The sequence below is a fragment of the Galendromus occidentalis genome, unplaced genomic scaffold (genome assembly GCF_000255335.2).
Source record: "Galendromus occidentalis unplaced genomic scaffold, Mocc_1.1 scf7180000076319, whole genome shotgun sequence".
NCBI lineage: Eukaryota > Metazoa > Arthropoda > Arachnida > Mesostigmata > Phytoseiidae > Galendromus > Galendromus occidentalis.
The window spans coordinates 1-19,934 of record NW_003804308.1 but is presented as its reverse complement, the minus strand read 5'-3'; the positions used below and the strand labels follow the sequence as shown (position 1 = coordinate 19,934).

Sequence of the window (19,934 nt, the reverse complement as noted above, 5' to 3'; positions counted from 1 at the left end):
CTTAACATCGAAGAAGCTCGGGGAGTTCCTCCAGGGTAAAGGAGTCAAGCACGTTCCGAACTCGACGCAGCATCCGCAAGGAAACGGTCAGACTGAGAGGATGAATCGCACAGTGACTGCTCTACTGAGGACGCTATGCAGACACCCAGAGAAGGAGGATTGGGGGAGGACATTTACAAGAAGTGGCCTGTCACATCAATCGATCGCCGGCGAAGAGCACAGGCAAGGCACCTTTCGAGATTCTTCATGGGTATTTGCCGCCGAAGGATGGGTTCTCGTATCACATTGAGAACCAACAGGACGGAGTGACATGGCGGCCGCCGCAATCGTTGCGAATCTGAAGCTCAGCGACCACACTCGTGAAGGATCGAAGAAGCACTCGGGTAGAGTTTCCACAAGACAGTGTGTTTATTGATTGAGAGGTTGTTTCTCATACTATTGCCTATAGGAAAGGGAAGCCTATCTTGAGGCGCCGATCCCGCCCCCCCCCCCGTCTACTTGATTGATGAGCACACCCCCGTACACTATAATTAAACACTGGGCTCTTACGAGCCGAGCGCTTTGTCGGCACTTGTGGTCGTGCGCCAGCGTATGCGGAGCCGCTCTGATTCTCAACTCCGTACTGTTTCGCAAACCGGGGTCCAATGAGACCCGGATGTAGTTAGATATGAGAATCCGAGATCAGCTGACTTCTAGCTAGCGTCTCCTGAAGACGGCTCAATCCATTTCGGATGATTCCGTCCCGATGACAGGTGGTTCGAGGCGAATGTTTGAGCGGTCTTCCAGAGATTGAAGATGCGTCCTCGCGGGGTGACTCGGAGGCATCGCTATCTAATATATGTTTCCCTATTCTCAACAGTATAGCAAGCAGTACGATGAGCGACGTACGCCACATTCTGAAAGATTTGCTTTGATTTTCTGGAGATCAATCGATTAATGAGCTCATGGACTTCCGGATTCTCAATGGGACGAGAGAATGCGAGCGATCTCAGCTATCGATGGCTCGATATCGGGTTTCATTCATGACTGATTGAGGATTGGCCTGAGTGCCGGGATACCCTCCAGGCGCTCGGACATCGAGCTGTTGAAAGAGAATGCACCGACAACCTTTACTTTCTTCGGAGCCTGCGGCTTGGCTCATTTTTTCGCTAGTCCTGCATTGTTTTAGAACGCGCATCCCAACCCTAACTGACCGAGATCTGATCACTGAAATAGACAAGTGCTGTCGAAACGTCAGCGATCGCGACCCCGACCGGTCGACGAAAAATCCTCGTCCCGTGCTGCGGGCGCTCATTACTTTTGCAGAGATTCGGGAAATTGCCTCCGTTGAACAGAGGGAGCTGGCCGATTTCGGCCTCGAACGTTGTACGTAGGGCGACCATCGGGAAGCTCCTTTCGGTCTCTAGGATGCGACATGCGACGGGGAACCGACGCTCCGGAAGGCGAAAAACGTGGGACTGCTCTGAGCCTTCGGAGAAAGACAGACGCCCAGGAAGGAATTACATTTTGGGTACGGGGTCTGGGGTGTATCGAGGAGCCGCCGTAGATGGGAAAGATGTCCACGCCGGACGAATTGAAATCTATGAACCGTTTCCACGAAATCTCAATAATCGAGGGGATAATTTTTAACCGGAGTCACTCCGAGGCTGATCCGATCTTTCTTTGAGGATACCAGGATACCCCAAAGATTCGAACGGTGCGAAGATGGTAAATGGCGACAGCAGCGATTTTCGGATGCTTTGGCACGAGGCACGACGCGTCGATTGGGCCCTTGGGAATTTAGAGGGGGGATCATCGGTCTCGACCTTGCGGAAATCTTTTGATTTAGACCTACGTCATAATCCCCGCTCAGCGAAGCAAGCGAACGGAAGTTCCGGCTGGCACGTGCCTGAATTCAGAGAAGAACCTTCGTATTCCTCTCAATGCGCTAATTCTACCCTGCGACAATTTATTGTGCGGCCCTTTACTCCCCTGGTGGTGTTCTGAACCGACCCGAGAAGGAGAACAGTGTTGTGCTTGTCGAGACTTCGATATCATATCTGCACATCTGCACTTTCGACTCACGACGGTGTCTGCGGATGCGCCATCTCACTTCCTAGGGGCGAATGCCCCCAGCCCGAAGCATGATCTTCATCGCGCGTCGGTCATGGGGCCGATTCGAACACGGCTGTTGCTTGACGTCGCTAACGGGTGGTCGAGTGATTAGCGCGTCTGTAACTTCTCGAGGAAACCGAACTCAGAACAGCCTTCCTTAACCAAAGACGAAATCGGTGATCTATGTTTCGCTTGTATCATGGTGAACCAGCAAGAAACTACCGCGCACTGCGTGTACATACAGTCAGGAACTAATGCTAGGAACATTGAACATTTCTCCGAAAAATACCCACGAACCTTCGACTCAGCCGAACAATTCCGGAACTCCAATCCTTCGATCACGAGCCGAAACATCAATTTCGATTTGCGACACTCAGAGCACAGGGAACAACTGACCGAACTCCTTCAGCAGCGGTTCAATGATAATCTTATTTTAAAGCACGATGCCGGCACGTGGTCAGTCCTCGAAGGACGAGCGAATAGTCGAGGTGCAAGAGCGCAGATCGGGATTGCGAGCACCTCCAGTGAAGGCGCTAGAGTTGCAAGGTCGAGCGGCCGCAGATCACCGTGACAGTCGCTGTAGTCGAGTTCGACAAGCGTGCTTGTCAAACACTGATTCAGGTCGTGGTAGTCCAGGGCGAACAGTTGAGAGCCCGACTCGATCAGAAGATCGAGAGTTCCCCCAAGGCGATTGGAAGGGATCCACCTTGGTGCTTTCCACTTCGATCCTGACCCGATGGACCTTCGGTAGAATCTTCAGTTTCGGGGCGGTATTGATCGGAGCCAATCCGTTGAAGTTCCCGGCTTCGTAGATAGAAAAGTTCTGGACGGCTTTTCTGGAACCTGGAACAACCAAATCGCCCTATTCCCGAATCGATCTCCCTCCGATCCGGAACTCTTAGAAAACCTCTTCTGGGGCAGGCATGTGTCAGAGAGAGAAACGGACGTCAGTGGGGCGGACATTGAGTCTATCCGTTTCCTCTGCATTCCCATTGCCTTCATATTCAAACTTTCCGTCCGCAACTCCTCATACCCTACTGCTTGCAAGTGTGTTAGGGTCACTCCCGTCTTCAAGGGAAAAGGGGAGAAATTCGACTTTGCTAACTATCGCCCGATCAGTGCAAGTCCTTTCCTGTCCAAGCTCTTCGAGAAATATATTCTCAAGCAGCTTGACACCGCTCAGAACTCCTCTCTCAACAAGAGCATGGCTTCCTGTTTGGACGCTCCTATGAGTCCGCCTCACTGAAGATTAAGCAATTCATATAAATAATAAGGTGGCTGGGAGTTTGACCATCTTGTTGCGGCTGTCTTCTTGGATCTCTCGAAGGCTTTCAACTGCCTCGAGCGCTCCATTCTTCCCCTGACCCTTGCCTGCCTCGGTTCGGACTCCGCCTGCATTTCCTGGCTCTTTCCCTTCGTACCCTACAGGACCATTTCTGTGGTTACCCAGGGACTTGCATCAGCGCCTCGTCTCCTGAATTGCGACGTCCCGCAGATCAGTTCTTGGTCCACTAATCTTCGTTCTCTATGTCGATGCACTCCTGCTTGAGTCCAACCGCCTCTCCCCCTCTCTCAGAATTCCCTCATTTTCGAATGATACCCACATCTGTTGTGTTCCGTCTCAGACGCGGATGTCTTGACGAAGATATAACCACCTTCCACTACTTTTTCCCCGGAACTTTCTCCATGTTCTGCTCTGTTTCTTCAGTCATAATGTCAGCCAGGAATCAGGAAGACCCACTTCGTCGTTTCTGAAGAAACCGATATCATGATATCATTCCGGATGGCTCTCTGACTCTCCATGATGTTCCACTCAAAATCTCCTTCTCTGCCCCCTGCCTTGGAGTTGAGCTCGACGGCTTCCTGGACTGGCGACCCCATGTCTCGCGATTGAAAAAGAAGATTTCTTCCTATGTGTTCTGTTCGCACAGACTTCGCCGCCTGGGCTTTCCAAGGTATACGCTGCGAGTCTTCTTTTCCTTCATAAATATCTGTAGTAACTCACGATACCCTAGGAGTGGAGGAGACTGAGAACACCTCTATCCTCTTTGCATCTCAATGGCCAAGTATCCATTGACACTATTTATTAACGGACTCAACATCATCGGTTTCGGCGACGGGTAGAGAGCCTTAGCGGCGGTGCCGCGCGCCCCTCACCCTAACACCTCCCCTAGTCGAGCGTTTGACCGGGCAGTGCCTGGCCGAGTGTCGTTTGACGGTTGTGGGCGTCCCTACGAATCTGTCGGGCGGCCGACGATGTCGCTTCGGGTACCGTCCGTCACATGCAAAGGCGTGCTGCGAGCCAGTCCGCTCAGCCCCTGTGAAGGTGGCAGAGCCTCGAGACGACTGCTGATTTCGACGATGGCCGGGTCGGCGACGGCCGTGAAGGAATAAAATGAAGATTATTAAAATATCCTCCGCTTCCGAAGATTCATCGGGGGAGTCCTCCGAAGCCGACGTCGAAGACGCCCAGACTCGGTTCTGCTGCATAGCGAAACTGCGGCCGTTGTCCAGGTGTTCCGAAGCAACGCCCGTTTTCTCGACCGCAGGCCCCGCATCGCGGCTTGCGCCGTCGGTCGGTTCCACCATCGATGCCTCCGCTCGAGCCCGAGCGACCGGGCGACTTCGTCTCCAATTGCGGAAAACACGGCAAGGACCGCGCTAACTGCAATCCGAAATCCTCCCTGGGAACTACCGGTCGCTTCTCTTCAGGAGTGTAGCGGAGCCTTAGCTGATTAGCGTGACGAGTATGAACTTTGCCGTCCACGAGCACATTGTACATGGAGCTTTCCCGAGCTTCGACAACGACGCCCGGTGCCCATTGGCATCGATCGCGCTGACACACAGTTCCGAAGAACTTGTCGTCTGTTTTACACCGTCGCGGTTTGGTTTCGTGATGCTTGTCGTGGTCGGCCTTCATTCTCGCATGATAGTGAGTCGGTTCCGGAATCTCCAGCTTCTTCTCCGGTTACTAATCGGGCATAAGCAATTTTAAGGGTGTCCTGGGCCTGCGTTCGAGAAGAACTTCCGCCGGGGACTTCTCCCCTGGGGCACGCCGCACTGGGCGTATTGCGATGAGTCGACAGGAACTTCTGAAGTTTCTGAGCGACCGTTCCCTCCCCTTGTAACTTTTTCAAGGAGCGTTTGAAAGTGTCGAAAAACTGTTCCGCTTGTCCATTCGAGGGAGGATGGTAATGGGGGCTGAAAATCTGTCGGATTCCTCGCTCGTGACAGAAGTTATGTACCTTCGTTGATTTAAACTGTGTGCCGTCTTGTGTGACCAGCACTTCCGGATTTCCGAACGAAAAAAAAAAATCGGTGTTTCCAGAGGGTCATCTGCTCCTTCCTCGGAAAGCTTCGCATGCTTCCATAGTGCTTCTTCGAGCACCGAGGCTAGTCCTTCCCCTACTGCTCTCTCCGCTTTATCCGTGGGGCGGGTATTCAGCTTCTTACTTCGTGAGGCATCATTCCGAGCTTCTCCGCCCGATCTCCCTGGTTGCGGCTTGTCCGTCCCCTCCTCGTGTCTCTGAGTCCTTCTAGGCAGGAGGCCCGGCGGTCCGAGGTCATCCATCCCACGGTTCCCGTCCCGGTGGTTCGCCGTTTGCCCTCGGAGCCCTAAGATTCAAAACTTCGCGCCCCCCGGGGAGCGCGGCCAGCTGTCACCATCATGATTGACAGGCAACGAACAGCTGATGGTGCGGATGGTGGTTCTTCCTCTAGGGTCCCGTGTCTTCTCTGAGTTTCTATTGAGGGTGAGGCTCACTATTTCGTCAAGGGTTTGCTCAGTCGCCGTTTTGGCCAAGTTCGTGATGTATGGATCTCTTAAGGCTAGTGAGGGCAGAAGATTGATGGGTATCTATTTTCCGCCGCTCACCTGTTTCTCCAAGTGAGTAACTCTCCGTATGAGCACCTTTCGTCTAGTCTAGCCCCTTCTTTCACCGGAAATCGACTTCTTTCTATTACCCCTTGCGGGGTGCGTCCGTCTCTGACTAAGTGAAACAGCAGGCTGCCTCAATCCTATATACTCCGAGTCGAGCTCAGAAGAGAAGGGAATGCTTCTGGTCAGGCGGGCAATGAGAGGGAGTCTCAATTCCGTCAGGGCCACGTGTCTTATCTCGTTTTTCTCCCTCGTGAATCGCTCTGCGATCCAGTACTGAGCCTGGTCAACCTAAACCATCAATACTCGGAAAGAACGCGAGTTCGATGGAGGCCTCCTTTCCGACTGATTACTGAAGAGTCCAGCCGCGCGTGAGCTCCGGAAGAAGGCTGTCGTTGTCGGCTAGCGACGCCGTCGGAGTCGTGGTCCGAGGGATCGGAAGAGGAACTTCGTCTAGCGGAACAAGTTGGCATCGTGAGCTCATACCAGAGATCATGACTCGTGAATCGTGATGTGGACTCCCCATTACAGCCCTCGGTCATTGTTATGGTCTATTATCTACACCTCTCCCGGATAGAAATGAACGCCGGACTTTCTCGTACAATTCCACCGCTAATTTTTCTGACATTGTCTCACTCAGTGTTCACGCCTCGATTTGAAGCTTCATTGGTGTTAGAGCTCATCGTGAGTGGCACGCTCCGCGAGCGGATGCATCTCTGGCTAGCCAAGAACCCCAGAACCCCCGCGTCTGCTAGCACAGCGGAGAGCGGCGGGTAGCTCCTCCACGCTCTCCAGCGTCTAGCGTCTCTTGGCCAGCTGACAGCTCTTCGCTGTGAACATTGACTCCCGAGGAACGTCGAGGAGTTCGAGAGGATTTCCGGAGTAGACAGAGCGTCGGATGTACATGCTCTAACCCGGGAAAAGACCATCGATTCTCGAAAATTCCGCTTCCCTTCCGCCAAAGGAGTATGCCTATGTCTGCATTTGGGTGCAATTGATTCTTCGGACATAAATTTTCGACGAAGACTTGCTATATATTATGTAATGACTAGAGACCGGGACTTCATGCACTAAAAAAAGCGAAAATATGCATGCAAATATGCACTGAAAACAAGCGAAATATGCTCCAAAAATGAGCGATACATGCACTCAAAAGAATGTGATCAGAAGCGCCTACTCGGGAGTTTCCGAAGGATTCGTTCACTGTTTATTCACATACGTCGTCCCGATTTTAAATTATTCATGTACACAAGTTAGTTCATTGGTTGCAGTAGACTATCACATGCATTCTCAGGTTTTCAAACGTGAAATTCTGTCGTCGATCGCTCAATATGTGCGAGTGTAGAGAAGCTTCTCTCGACGTCTACAGAGGTGATCGGAGCAAACTTGAAGCAAGCCAGCTCAGATGAGTCCAAACCAGGGACTCCATCTGCACTGTGATCTCCCTGGAGAACACTCGAGATTTTTCTTAAGGTGCTGAAACCACCGTTCCGAGCCACAGACGCTTCGCTTTTGTCTCGGATGCATCGCCCAACGTCACCAGGGGCCTTCTTGAGGTCTTCGATCATCGCGTCGAAGATGCCGAGACTATCGACAAGTGGAGCTGACTGGGCTTCGAGTGTCTCGATGGCTCGAGGGAGGAACCCGAAATGAGCTCTGATGTAGGCCAGATTCTCCCTTACTGAAGCTTTTTTCAGTAAGTTTTGTGCATCTCTGATGCTCGCCGCTTCATCCGCGTCGATAGCGTGAACCACTTCCGCGAATCGCTCGAAGTGTTCAGCGTAAAAATTAGCGGCATTCAACCAAGTGCCCCACCTCGTTAGGACTGGCTGCGGTGGCAATGGAATCCCAGGGGCTTGCTCGTGATAGATCGTAACCCTGGAAGCAGACTTTAGGAAGATCTTTTTACCATTGGAGATCAACCTGTCCACGTCGGGGAAATTTGATCTTATTTCCTCAGCGATGCGATGAGCGGCATGAGCCGCACAGGTGATGTGAAGCATCTTTGGAAAAATCACCTTCAAAGCCGAGCCCGCTTTCTTCATATAGGCTGCTCCGTCTGTAACGAAGAGCAGATCTCTCTAGTGCTCAACGCCGGTAGGCCACAGTAAGCTCAGTGAATTCATGAAGGCTTGGGAAATGGTCGAACTGTTCGTCTTATCTAAACATTCCGCATGCAAGAGGAATCTTCCACTCTCCGAGGTATCCAGTGTTCCGACTATGGTTTGAGCGATGAATCGACCCACGGCATCAGTGCTCTCGTCAATCGAGATCCAAATATATTTTCCTGCGACGCGACTTCTGATGTATTCCGGCTTATCCTCGTATATACTTCGCAGGTAGCCCTTTCGAAGAGTCGAAGAAGATGGGACCTCTTGCCTAGCGTGATTCCGGAGGAAGTTCTGGAGCTTTTCATTCTCAAGTTTCCACAGCGGAATCCCGGCCGAGACAAAGGCATCACAAAGATCCATATTGAATTGGGACAGCTTCCCTGATGCGCGATTCAGTGTTGTCAATTGCACCAAGCTTGATGAAGAAGATCTTTTCTTCTTCTCAGCTAATGATTTATGGAGGACACCTTTGACGTGTTGCACTACCTGGAACTTCTTGTCAACGCATACCTCTTTCTCACAGATTTTGCAAAGCAGTACCATTCCATCTGTGGAGAGTATGTCGTTTCCGAACTCCTTGACATAGGACTCGAGCTTCGATTTTCGGCTGGCTGCGACTTTTGGCATTTCGTGGCGGGTGGCGGGCGGCAGCACAACCTGAGCACACACTCGAGCGAGAGAGGCTGGAGAATTCAGTGATCGATACAGGCGGTCGGATATCCTCGTCCCAGTTGCTATATGATTCCACGTGAACGGTTTCTTTTCCTTCACCTATCGAGACTATGATTGCTCGCTCTCGCAAACCGACTCAGAATCGCATGTCGCAGTCAGACGAAAACAGACCGGTGACAGCAAACAGCTGACCAGTTACCGCAAACAGCTGACCGGTGACAGCCGACACCTCTCTTCGCGAAGCTCTCTAGAGCACCGCGCAGCTGACCGCTGCCAATAATTCAAAGTCTCCCGTCACCAATTGTTGGAACCGATAAATGCGGTCACGGCGCTGCTGTGATTATAATAATTGCATTATCGCAGATAGGAGGTAGAAAATTAATGAAAAATGCAAAATCATGCTCCATTGCTCATTTTATGCATTTTCGGAGGAAAAGTCCCTAAATATGCATTTATATGCATAATATGCATTTCGCATGAAGTCCCGGTCTCTAGTAATGACTGTGTGTTTAATGACCTGCTGTACGGTTCCAGTGTCCGAAGAGAAGGAGTGCGTTCACCCATCAACTCATCGTTCGGACTTTCACGTCCCTTTCCTTTGGAACATGCTGAAAGCCATCGGAAAGTCGGCGCTCCGGAAGCCGGCGTATTACACAGTAGTCGCGATCCTGGTGATTACCGCACTAATTTGTACACGACCAGAGAAACGATACCATGATGACCGAAACATATACGCGGACATCGTCGCCCTCACCGTCTGCAGCCTTGTTCTTCGAGTCCTTTTCAACTGCCCGGTGGCATGGAGCATGGGTAGAACGACGTCGACGTCGAGAATAGTTCTGTGGGACATTCTCTCTATTTGTACGACGTGTATCTCTTGTTCAGCGATCGCCAGCCTTGTCGTGCGTATCAGATCCGGCGAAATAGACTCTATTACGTATTTTGCGATGATTCTTAATATAGGTGAGTGAACATCACGGATATTTCATACCGGTGGCGTACGGCTCCGAGTAGGGCCGTGGTAGCTCCGGGATTTGTTCTGTCCTCGAAAGGCGAGCTGACTCATTTTATTTGGCTAGCGGGGTCAGGTTTGCAAGGGAATGGCCGCAAGTTCTGGCAGCTCTCGAAAAATATCCTTCGAGCCCGATAGTACTGGATGAGGAGGTGCTGGATGACATTAGTTGGCGGGATAGGGGTAGAAACTCTTTTTCTGGGGTATACATCCCGTAACCCGTGTTCTCCCTCGGATGTGTCCAGAGTGAAGAATTCAGCGTCCCAGAAGCTCAGCACTGAAACTGAGCGCGTCTTTCAAACAGGGAATCTCTATATCGATCCTTCATGCAGCAAAACTCATCCTTTGAATCATCCTCGGATCTTCCATCCTTTGGATCATCCTTTGGATCATCCTTTTTCGTGCCGCCGGGCGCGTGGGTGACATTTCCGGATTGGCGGAGCCTTCCGCTCCGTTCTCCGTGAGCCGAAGCCCGCTGGCCCTCTGGGCTCGGGGGTCATGAACAAAACACGAGCCCTGGAATTACTACGGCTCTACTCTGTGAAATCCGTTCTGGGTGACTCTTTATCGATCCCGCGCAGACGAGTCCAGCCTACACGTGCCTCGACCAGAAGATTCAGACCTCGTACTGAAGCAATCCATTAGATTAGCAATAATTCATTCCTCTCTGATTCCCTCGTGTTAATCGAATTTGAATTCCAGAGACGAATCTCCTTCCGAAGCTCTTTTCCTCGCGCTCCGCACATGAACGGAACTCTCTCGAAGAGAAAGCTGAACGCTTGGCAAAACTTCTGCGAGCCACGGCGATTTTTGGAATCATGGCGACGTTCTTCGGATCGATCCTGGGTAAATCGAATGGATTTTTTCTCGATGGAAGCTCCTTATAGCTCTAGATGGCGCCGTCGACTCTATGTGAGAACACAGTCCGTGTTAAAACATATCTGTCTAACTTCTGTGATTTGCAGCGATCGCGTCTTCTCCTCCGTGGAGCACTTTCTGCTTTTCCCTTGCGGTGGGATTCGTGATTTCGGCTTTCTTGAACTTAGCTTTTCTCGGTGCCTCGGCCTCCCTCATGGTTGACGCTGAGCGACTCGATCTGTTTGGAGAAGAGGAGGTACCAGTGGATGTAGAGAATCCGGGCGAGAGAGCGGAAGAAACCGCACGAGAGAAACTGGAAGAACATGAAGAAGAAGATGCCGAAGGACATGGAAGAATAGGAATTGATCAAACAGAGCAACATGCTCTAAGCTCCTGTGAGCCTTGGTTGATGAAGCACTTCCGCTCATACTGGGAATGTCTGCTGAGCAGTTCTTGGCTGAAAGCCATTGTGATATTCGTCTTCTGTGTCTACCTGCTTGGCGGAATCTCGGGATTCCTGCAATGCTCAAGAGACCCACACCGGTGAGCGGAATCCTCCTCCAAGTTAAATACGCTCTCCTGGCTTACGAGCATACGGACATATTTATGTAACTATGCGCTTCCGATGCCAACTGGCTCCGATTTATCAGAAGTCCTGTTTTCGCTTTCCAAACTATTGTTCTCCGTCTTCCAGATCCACTCGGAGCCCGGACATTCCGCGCGTGGCACTCCCCGAGGCTTGGAGATCGGATCCGCTCAGGGCTTACCGAGTTTCACTTTATATCAACGAGAGCATCGACTACTGGAATGTTGAGACACGAGAGCGTCTCATGGCGATGCTGAATGAGTTCGAAAGTTTCTCCCTCAACACTTCGAGGCTTACGACGAATTGTTGGTTCCGAGAAATTCCCCGACTCTCCGGAACAGAGGAGACAGCCGATATCGAGTCTTCCAACTCATCGAACAGAGAGAATGACATAAGAGCCCTGAAGGAAATGCTAAGCTCAAAACCTTTCTCCGAATTCAACCGGGACATAAAATTCAATGAGAACGGCACGGCGATCGAAGCTTCTCGATGCAAACTTCTTGCGAGGCGAATTGTGGATGCGAACGACGAAATGACCATGCTACGCAACTTGGAGCGCATCGCCGCAAAATATCCTGATCTGAAATCTTGGATTGCCGAAACTCTCGAAGAAGGATTTACAGTGTGGGCCTTCTTTCTTGGCGCCTTTTTTTCTGCTTTATTTCGATTCGCATCCTGGCCTTTCGAAGTTCAGCATTCGATTCTATTCTGCGTGTGGAGTATCTTCTCCGTGATTTCTCTCATAGTCGGAGCCGTCGGCAGTTGCCTCTGGTTTGCACAGGGCTCCTTCCTCGCCATATACTTGACCTTCTTCCTCGTGACATGCTACCCGTTCCATGAGTGCTACACCACGCAATGTGCTTTCCTGGGAAAACCCGAGGCAGACTCAGATGAGAAAGCGCGCGCAGCTTTTCGTTGCCTTCTGTTTCTGTTCGTGGTTTTATATATCGGTTCTTTTTTCTGTGTCTACATGATGTTCACCACCGAGACACCCAAGTACGTCTGGGTCTCTTGGCTCAAGGTCGTAGCTCTGATCGCTTCGTTCGACTGTTTTCAACACATCTTATTACTCCCCGCGCTTGTGTCTTCGGAGGAAACTTTCCGCAAAGTCATGTCGAAAATGAGTTCCATCATTTCGGTTTAACTGGCTTGCATTCGGGATTTCTCCTCGTGAGGAAGTTCACTTCTGTTATGCGTCGCTCTCCATTGAACGTTACGATTACGTCTCGAGACGACCGCAGGTAGATAGAGCTTCATGAGTCTGTGTCTCTTCCCGTATGCTATGTCATATTGTATACTACATCATATTCATCATGCTCGGATACGTCTTGGACGCTAGAGCTCAAATAGTCTCGCTCAAATAGTCTGCAGTTCCGTGATCGGTCTGATTTCAGTATTCGTCAACATCCGTGTAAAAATCCTCCTCGAGGAGCGCTTAGATTTCTAAAACTCTCGATATTCGCTCTATACAGGCATTTGCCTGCGATCCGTGAGCCGCATATTTACAGGTTTGAAGAGAGTCGATACCTCTTGAGCATTTTTTTGAAACAATAAAAGTAGCTAAAATACGTAGCTTAAGGTAAACTATTCCAGAAATCAGCGAATTGATCGAGGGGAGAGGCTCGGGTTGATTGGTAACGCACAGGTCGGGTTTCCACTAGAAAGCTACGGCTTGCACTTAATGAAGATTAGGCGAAGAGAAATCGAGGACGGGCCTCGAGAGTTCGAGAGATTTGATTTATCGATTGGAAGGCGAAACATGCCGTGCGAAAAGTGTATAGATGACTGACACTCAGTACCGAGAGGGGGTCAAAGAGCGATGGCACCGGCGAGCAAGGAGGGAGATCGAATACGTCACGGAGTCTGTTGTTCCGAGCTACCTGAACCGTTTTGAGCAATGAAAATGAGGCTCCAGAGTGCCACACTGTGATACAATACGCGATTATGAAGGAAGAAAAAATTCGCAGCATATGCCGCCTTGGGGGCCCACGCGCGAAAATGTTCTATCCAGCGTAAACTGCGATACCATCGAGCAGAACAGCTGTAGCAGACAGGCCTATCAGCAAGTTGACGATCATCCGTAGTTCGTCATAGGGGAATTGGCACCAGAATCTGACGATCTTGGCACCAGCCAAGGTTTAACGTCCAGGGTACTGTTATTCACATTGCTTCCGAGGACGGATCCATAGAGCAAATGTACCCAGGAGAATAGAGGCCGAGTACCTGCGTTTCCGTAAGGAATATTCTTCCGGCAGCAGGGATCGAACCCACACCGCCTCCCGCGCGAGCGGCGTCGTTGCGGCATTTCACGAAGTGAAACGCACGTTTGCACGAGTAATGACAAGCGCGCTAACCACTCGACCACCCGTCGGTGATCCAGAGTGCCTTACTGAGATGCAATACGCGATTATGAAGGAAGAAAAAACTCGCAGCATATGCCGCCTTGGATAGCCCACGCGCCGAAGTCTGTGCAAACAGAACACAAAGGAAGAAATCTTCTTTTTCAATCGCGAGACATGGGGTCGCCAGTCCGGGGAGCCGTCGAGCTCAAATCCAAGGCAGGGGGCAGAGCGGGAGATTCTGAGTGGAATATCATAGAGAGTCAGAGAGCCATCCAGAATGATCTCATGGTATCGGTTTCTTCGGAAAACGACGAAGTGGATCCTCCTGACTGACATTATGAATTATAGCGCTTACTACCCGTGCTTCGCTACGGGATCATCAAGAGACCGCCGCGAGTGTCGTCTCGATATAGAATATGTATGGCTTATTATTTATGGTTCTGAAAGATTATTCTAGGAAATGACCAAAAGAAAGCATGAACAGGCACGACTTGAGGAAAATATTATATATTATTCGGTGAGACCGGAAAGGAGGAAAAACGATTCGATCGTAGGGTCTGAATGACCCTGACGCCTGGTTCGTTAGGAATTAGTCGGCATAAGCGACGTCAAGCTCAAAGTCCATGAGCTTTTTGGAAAAAACATATTCCGTCTCCAATGCTCCCAGGTCTTGGGGAGAAGTACAAATGTAGCACTTTCCGCAGTTACCTATCTGTTGTCGTAGATGCCGGTCGAAGTTGGTCAAACTTATAGTTCGGCGTCGTTTAACTGTCTGGCTGATGATCAAGATAGTCAAACGCTTCTGGATGGGGTTCAGGATCGTCACATGGTTCGTCGTGCAACTTGACCAGTCTCGTTCGCGCCTGATTCCTGAAGGGTACCACGAGGACGCGAGTTGAGGTGATTGACAGTATGTTGGCATGGCAGTTCATCGCGTCTTGCTTCTCAGAAGTTGACCATACTCGGTTTGAGGGACTCCAGAGGTAGATGATGATAGGTTGGCCATACGGTCGCGAGGTAACATGCTTTGGGGGTTGCCTCTTGCGTACGAACAGAGGAGCCGACTGGTGGGTTCGATGCGAGGGAATCAAGTTTTCTTGTGTGGATGGAGGAGAGCTACGATCTTCAATGTCGCCGGCACCATTGGCCCCTTGAACCTTCTCATGACCGTCGTCTTGTGCCGTGGAGGGCTTGATCATTTCTTCATCTTGGTCTTTTTCGATGAGAGCATCCATGGCTCAGAGAAGCTTCACTATTACTCAGTGATTGAAAGCGGTCGACACAAAATGGAATCCGATCTCGTCGTTCTTGATCTAAAGCGATTGAAGACAGAATATCACTCCTATATATACCGGCTTCGGGGCTGGACATGAGGGGAGACGGATGACGTGTCCTTCAGAATTTTCTATCCTGAGTCGAATAAGAGAGGAAATATTCTAAAAATGACATTTTTGTGGTCGCGTGGATTCGCACAGAGTTGTCAAGGGGGGAATGATGTGTCAGAGTCGGCATCATTGATATTCACGTCACTCTCATTTATTGAGAGAAGACAATACTTCTGGATAAACAATATTTCGGGTTTCAGCGCCCGGAGCGAGACAAAAAGATTGTCCGGAGATCCGACCCTCGAAAACGCAACGTATAGTTGACCATGCGAGAAACATTGGGATTGCAAGCTTACTCCACAATATTGAATGGATTGACCCTGAGATTTGTTTATCGTCATAGCAAATGCGGCGCGTACCGGTATCTGAAGTCGCTTGAATTGATATGGTGAGTCTGAAGGTATCATCGGTATTCGAGGAATTAGAACGATCTGCCCTCTTCCGATACCGGTCAAGATCTCTGCTCTGATTGAGTGATTGTGAAGAGCTGTCACGCAAAGCCGTGTTCCATTACACAAATTCGGTGGTTGGAGGTTTCGAAGCAGCATGATAGGACAACCAATCTTTAAACGCAATAGGTGGGGCGGAAAACCTGGCGGCGTTTGTGAATTCAAGAATTCAGTTGGATAGTGCACAGCATCATCAATCTCGAGGGTACAGTCGATGGATTTGTATTCGAAGAACTCCCCACGGAATCTGAGCCAGAAGACTCGAGTTGATCTCCTGGACGTCATCATTTTTCGGAGCCAATATTGTCCTTTGGCGTAACCAATCGCGATCGATGTAGTTCGTAGCAAGCTCGGGATAAACTCCTCGGATGAGATCAGGCAATGTGTCGACCAATTGACAGACGTCGGAGTTGAGCTTTATGTATCCATTGGCATCAAGTGGCCATGTTCCGTCGCCTATTTGTAGTAGTTTCGCAGCGAATCCTTCAGCGACTGATTCGTTCGAAGTGATTCTCATGTTTTGCGACAAAGAAACGATCTCAACGTTGCGCCAGAGAACGGATGATCTGAGACAGGCATTGATTTCGTCAGCGGGGGTCGCTCTCGGGATCACTGGCAGAGTTTGTCGAAAATCGCCGCAAAGGAGTAATAGCAGTCCTCCCATGAGTGAATGATTACTTCTGATGTCTTGTAAGGTTCTGTGGAGCGCTTCAAGTGATTTTTTGTGGGCCATCGTGCATTCGTCCCAAACAATTAGTTTACACGACTGCAGAACTTTCGCCATGGCGCTCCGTTTGCTGATGTTGCATACGGGCGCATCTCGTTTATCTATATCCAAGGGAAGCTTCAGTGTGGCATGAGCGGTTCGACCTCCATGTAGTAATGTCGCGGCGATTCCTGATGAAGCCATTGCTAATGCCAAGCATCCTTTGCTCCGAATCTCAGCCAAGAGCAGGTTAGTGAGGAATGTTTTTCCAGTTCCCCCGGGCGCATCGAGGAATATAATTCCTGGCTGATTGGTTTGTAGCTTGCTCATGATGAGGTCGTAGGCGTTTCTCTGATCTCTATTCATCAATGGTTTAGTGCTTTCGACATGGTTTTCGAGCGCATCGATATCGTAACTTGTTTCTCGCAGAAACTCTGCATCCAGGAAGCCATTAGAATCTCTCTGGGGAGATCGGAGGCCCAACTTGTCGAGAGTCTTGTTTGTCATTAACAAACATAAATCTTCCAGAAGTATCAGCGCGCGGTTATACATCTCAGGAGAAAAACTTAAATCTGGAAGCGTCGTTTGCCTCCTCACTTGGAATAATATATCTTCGGTCATTGGATCTTTGAACTTTTCCCATAAGCCAGGGGGGTCGGAAGGATTACAACATGTGAGAATTATGGCGAACAAATTTCTCATCTGGCTTGGGAACGTCGTTGGTTGTGCCTCATTCATCGTTCGCTCCCATTGTCGATCATCTTCTAATAATCCCAAATGATGGCAGGTTTGACGATACGTGTCAAACAGAGTTCCATCCACCGTTTTCAAGGCTTGGAATGAAGTGGGCCCTCGAATGTTGTGGAGCAACATACGAAGATAGAAGCATTCCGCGTTGTTAGGGTGCACGGTATATACGCGCCCTAGAGCGTCAGAAGCAAGAACAGCCTGGCCGGGCAGTCGGGTACCTCTTTTCCGTCTCTGGAAAATCTTTTTCTGGGTGCAGAACGTGTAATATTTGGGTACTTCAACATATAGGAGTTGTCGAGCGAAATCATCCTGGGCACAGAGAGCAAAAAATGCCGTCAATGTGGTTTTCGGAGCTTCTTGGATGCGTTCATGAATATTTTCTTCCGTGTAGTAAACCCTTTGTCCGTTTTCCAAATGGACACTGAGGTGCACCACGGTTGGGTACCGCTCATGGATCGGGAAGCTCAAAATCCGCCAGATAGCTTCATTGGAGCAAATGTACCTCCCGAGTTGATATTGCGCTATTTCGTCATTACGATCGATATTCGAGAGTCCGAACATGGCTAAATCCGTCCCTTTCGTAATATACTTGCAGATGTACTTGATGGACTTGATGGAATTGCAGTATTCTACATTGATGTGGGCTTTGAACATCTTCGACAGGAGTGGACAGTAAGGTACAATCCAGGAATTGTCGACCTTGATATCTCCCGAGGTCCGCTTCAGCGTGACGGTAAAACCGCCGTCGGCCGGTGATCTTCGGCGATATTTGGGGTATCCGTCATGTCCTGTGTGTGTCTCTTTGCTTAATGCTCGCGGATATTTCTTCGTGCATATTTTTTTCTCTCGATCCATACAGGGAGAGAAAGGATTGCACGGCCCGCAGGGCCCGTGAATCATTTGACTGATCACGACTTGATGTAGGTCTGGATCTGTGTTTTTGTCCGGAATCTCCGCCCGAATCACTTGATCAATGCGTGACGGTGATATGCTGTCTTTGAGCCAAATCAAGTTATGAGAATGCGGTAAACCCCGTTTCTGGTATTCGATGGTATACATCCAGCATCTGACTTCTCCGAAAATACAGCAGTCTTTGATTGCAGTGAGTAGTTTCAGTTGTTTCTGTCGGAAAACTCTCGCTACGATATCGTGTCGGTCACTGGGGTTTTGACCCTCTGTGAGTAAGAGTCGAATTTCCTCCCATGCTGGGTTGCACGTAAATGTGATGAACAAATCCGGCGTACCGTAATTCCGAACGTAGGTCATGGCATCTTGTGAGTATTCATGCATCGATCGTGGACTGCCTATGAAAGTTGATGGCAGTATACAGGGCTGACCAACATTGTGGATATCGCCATCCGTCGCCAGGGCATCTTTCAAGTGAATATAGTTTTCCGACCGTAATTTGCTCTGGTTAAGTCTCAGGAACCGCAAACGCTCTCCTTCTATTTTGGCGTAAGAATCCACCACGAATTGGTTGAGCAGCTGACGGCATTTGAGCAAATGATTTTCTTGATCATCTCGAACCTGTATTCTATACGCATAGAATGCCATGGAAGACACTTTCGCTTTGGGCTCCCGCGGTTCACGGCTGATAGGATCTATGAGCCGTACGTCGAAATGATAACCATCCTCGCCTCGTGGAAAGAGAACGGGATACTGGAGGGCGTCATACGACCGATGTGTTTCTGCGATTCGTTGAAGCTTATCACCACGTTTGGTCAGCAAAATGTCTCGCGAATCCCCAGCCTCGGCAGACATCACCACGGCCACCTCATCGATCAGAGGCGCATTGAACCGCCTCTCATGCTCACCAAGGGGTCGCTTATCAGCTCTGATGATGACTTTGAACTTATCGGTTGGCATGCTCTCCAGTGCGGTCTTGAAAGCTTTGATTAAAATATTGTGTCGATCAAAACATCGCTGGAGCATGGCCACAACGTCCTGCCGAACTTTTGATATGAGCGAACAACGCTCCTTGAGTTGAGAATCTTCACCTCCCATGAAATATATCTGGAGAAATTTTGGACTGGTATCCAATGTCGGCAGAAGGGAACCGATTCGGTGATAAACTTGACCCCGGATTTTGAACGTTGTCGGGATAAATGTCTCAGGCATAGGAGACGTGGTTCCGAAGGATGTCATTTGGAAGCAGGAGTTGTATCGCCGAATATTGGCGAGAAAATGCTTACTTTCTGGGGACGCTCCCGACATAAGCCCTTGGAGTTCGTCCGGAGGAGGTTCCAACCGAGGGAGATGTACCGATCCGTTTTTACAGCACATCCCAGGAGGCTCCTTCGGAAATTTTTTCGCTCCACAAAATCGACATACATTCCCCAAGGAACCAATGAGGATTTTCGGATGCTGAGAATATTCTTCGGAGTGATCATAATGGAAAGCCGCGGAAGTGAGATTCCTTGAGGGACGTCGGCTCTGATAGACAACTGATTCACCATCACGATTATCATCCGTGGTAAGAGACTCTCCCGAAGTTGATTCGGGAACTCGACTCTCATAGGAACGTGCAGAACTTCCGTAGTCGAAGTTGAAGGAGTAAGCTCTCGGGAATCGCGTGGATTGAACACGGCTCCTGCCAACTGTCGTTGACGGCGAGTCCTAACTCCTTCAGTGTCAGACTCTCCAGAAGTTGGAACTGGACGTTTCCGGTTGTTTTCAGCAGGGGGTCCTTCCGTAGTTGCCAGTTGTCTCCGTGAGCGAGTCCTCGCTCCTGACGGAGTCAAACGTCCTAACGAAGACCGTTTTCTGAGCGGCATTAGTGACTTCTTAAGCCTCCTTGCAGAAAAACGAAGGGTTTTCGTTGTCAAAAGAACCTAGACCTAGAGTACGGGTAGATCCGAAGAGTGCGCGAAAAATGAGTGAGCCAAATTTGTATTTCGAAGAAGCTACTACATATTGTAGTTCGGGGGAAACTTCATTGTTGAGAGCTACAATCACGTACGTAAAGTAGTTATCGAGACAGTGCGTTGGTTCGGGACCAGTCCTAAAACATGCGGCGGGGAGCAACGGATGTATTGGTGAAGTTTCATCTGGATCTTTCGCGTATGAACGAATCCAACCGCGTTCAAAGAGGA

At 49.9% G+C, this 19,934-nt stretch overlaps 3 protein-coding genes across 3 annotated transcripts; 1 reads left to right on the top strand and 2 right to left on the bottom strand.

Annotated features, from left to right (window-relative positions):
• Positions 1-8,052: 8,052 nt before the first annotated feature.
• LOC108865122 (uncharacterized) lies at positions 8,053-8,709 on the bottom strand. Its single transcript, XM_018641806.1, has one exon. It carries the CDS (start codon positions 8,707-8,709, stop codon positions 8,053-8,055), a length of 657 nt encoding a protein of 218 aa, XP_018497322.1.
• A 1,875-nt stretch (positions 8,710-10,584) lies between these two features.
• Positions 10,585-12,354, top strand: LOC100899061 (uncharacterized). The gene is made up of 3 exons (XM_003738755.1): positions 10,585-10,612; positions 10,732-11,167; positions 11,319-12,354. Exons 1-3 carry the CDS (start codon positions 10,585-10,587, stop codon positions 12,352-12,354), a joined length of 1,500 nt encoding a protein of 499 aa, XP_003738803.1.
• Positions 12,355-15,032: 2,678 nt separating this feature from the next.
• On the bottom strand, positions 15,033-18,987 carry LOC100898770 (uncharacterized). The gene is given in 2 exon segments (XM_018641804.2): positions 15,033-15,629; positions 15,631-18,987. Coding segments are annotated over 2 exon segments (3,954 nt in total).
• Positions 18,988-19,934: the final 947 nt, after the last annotated feature.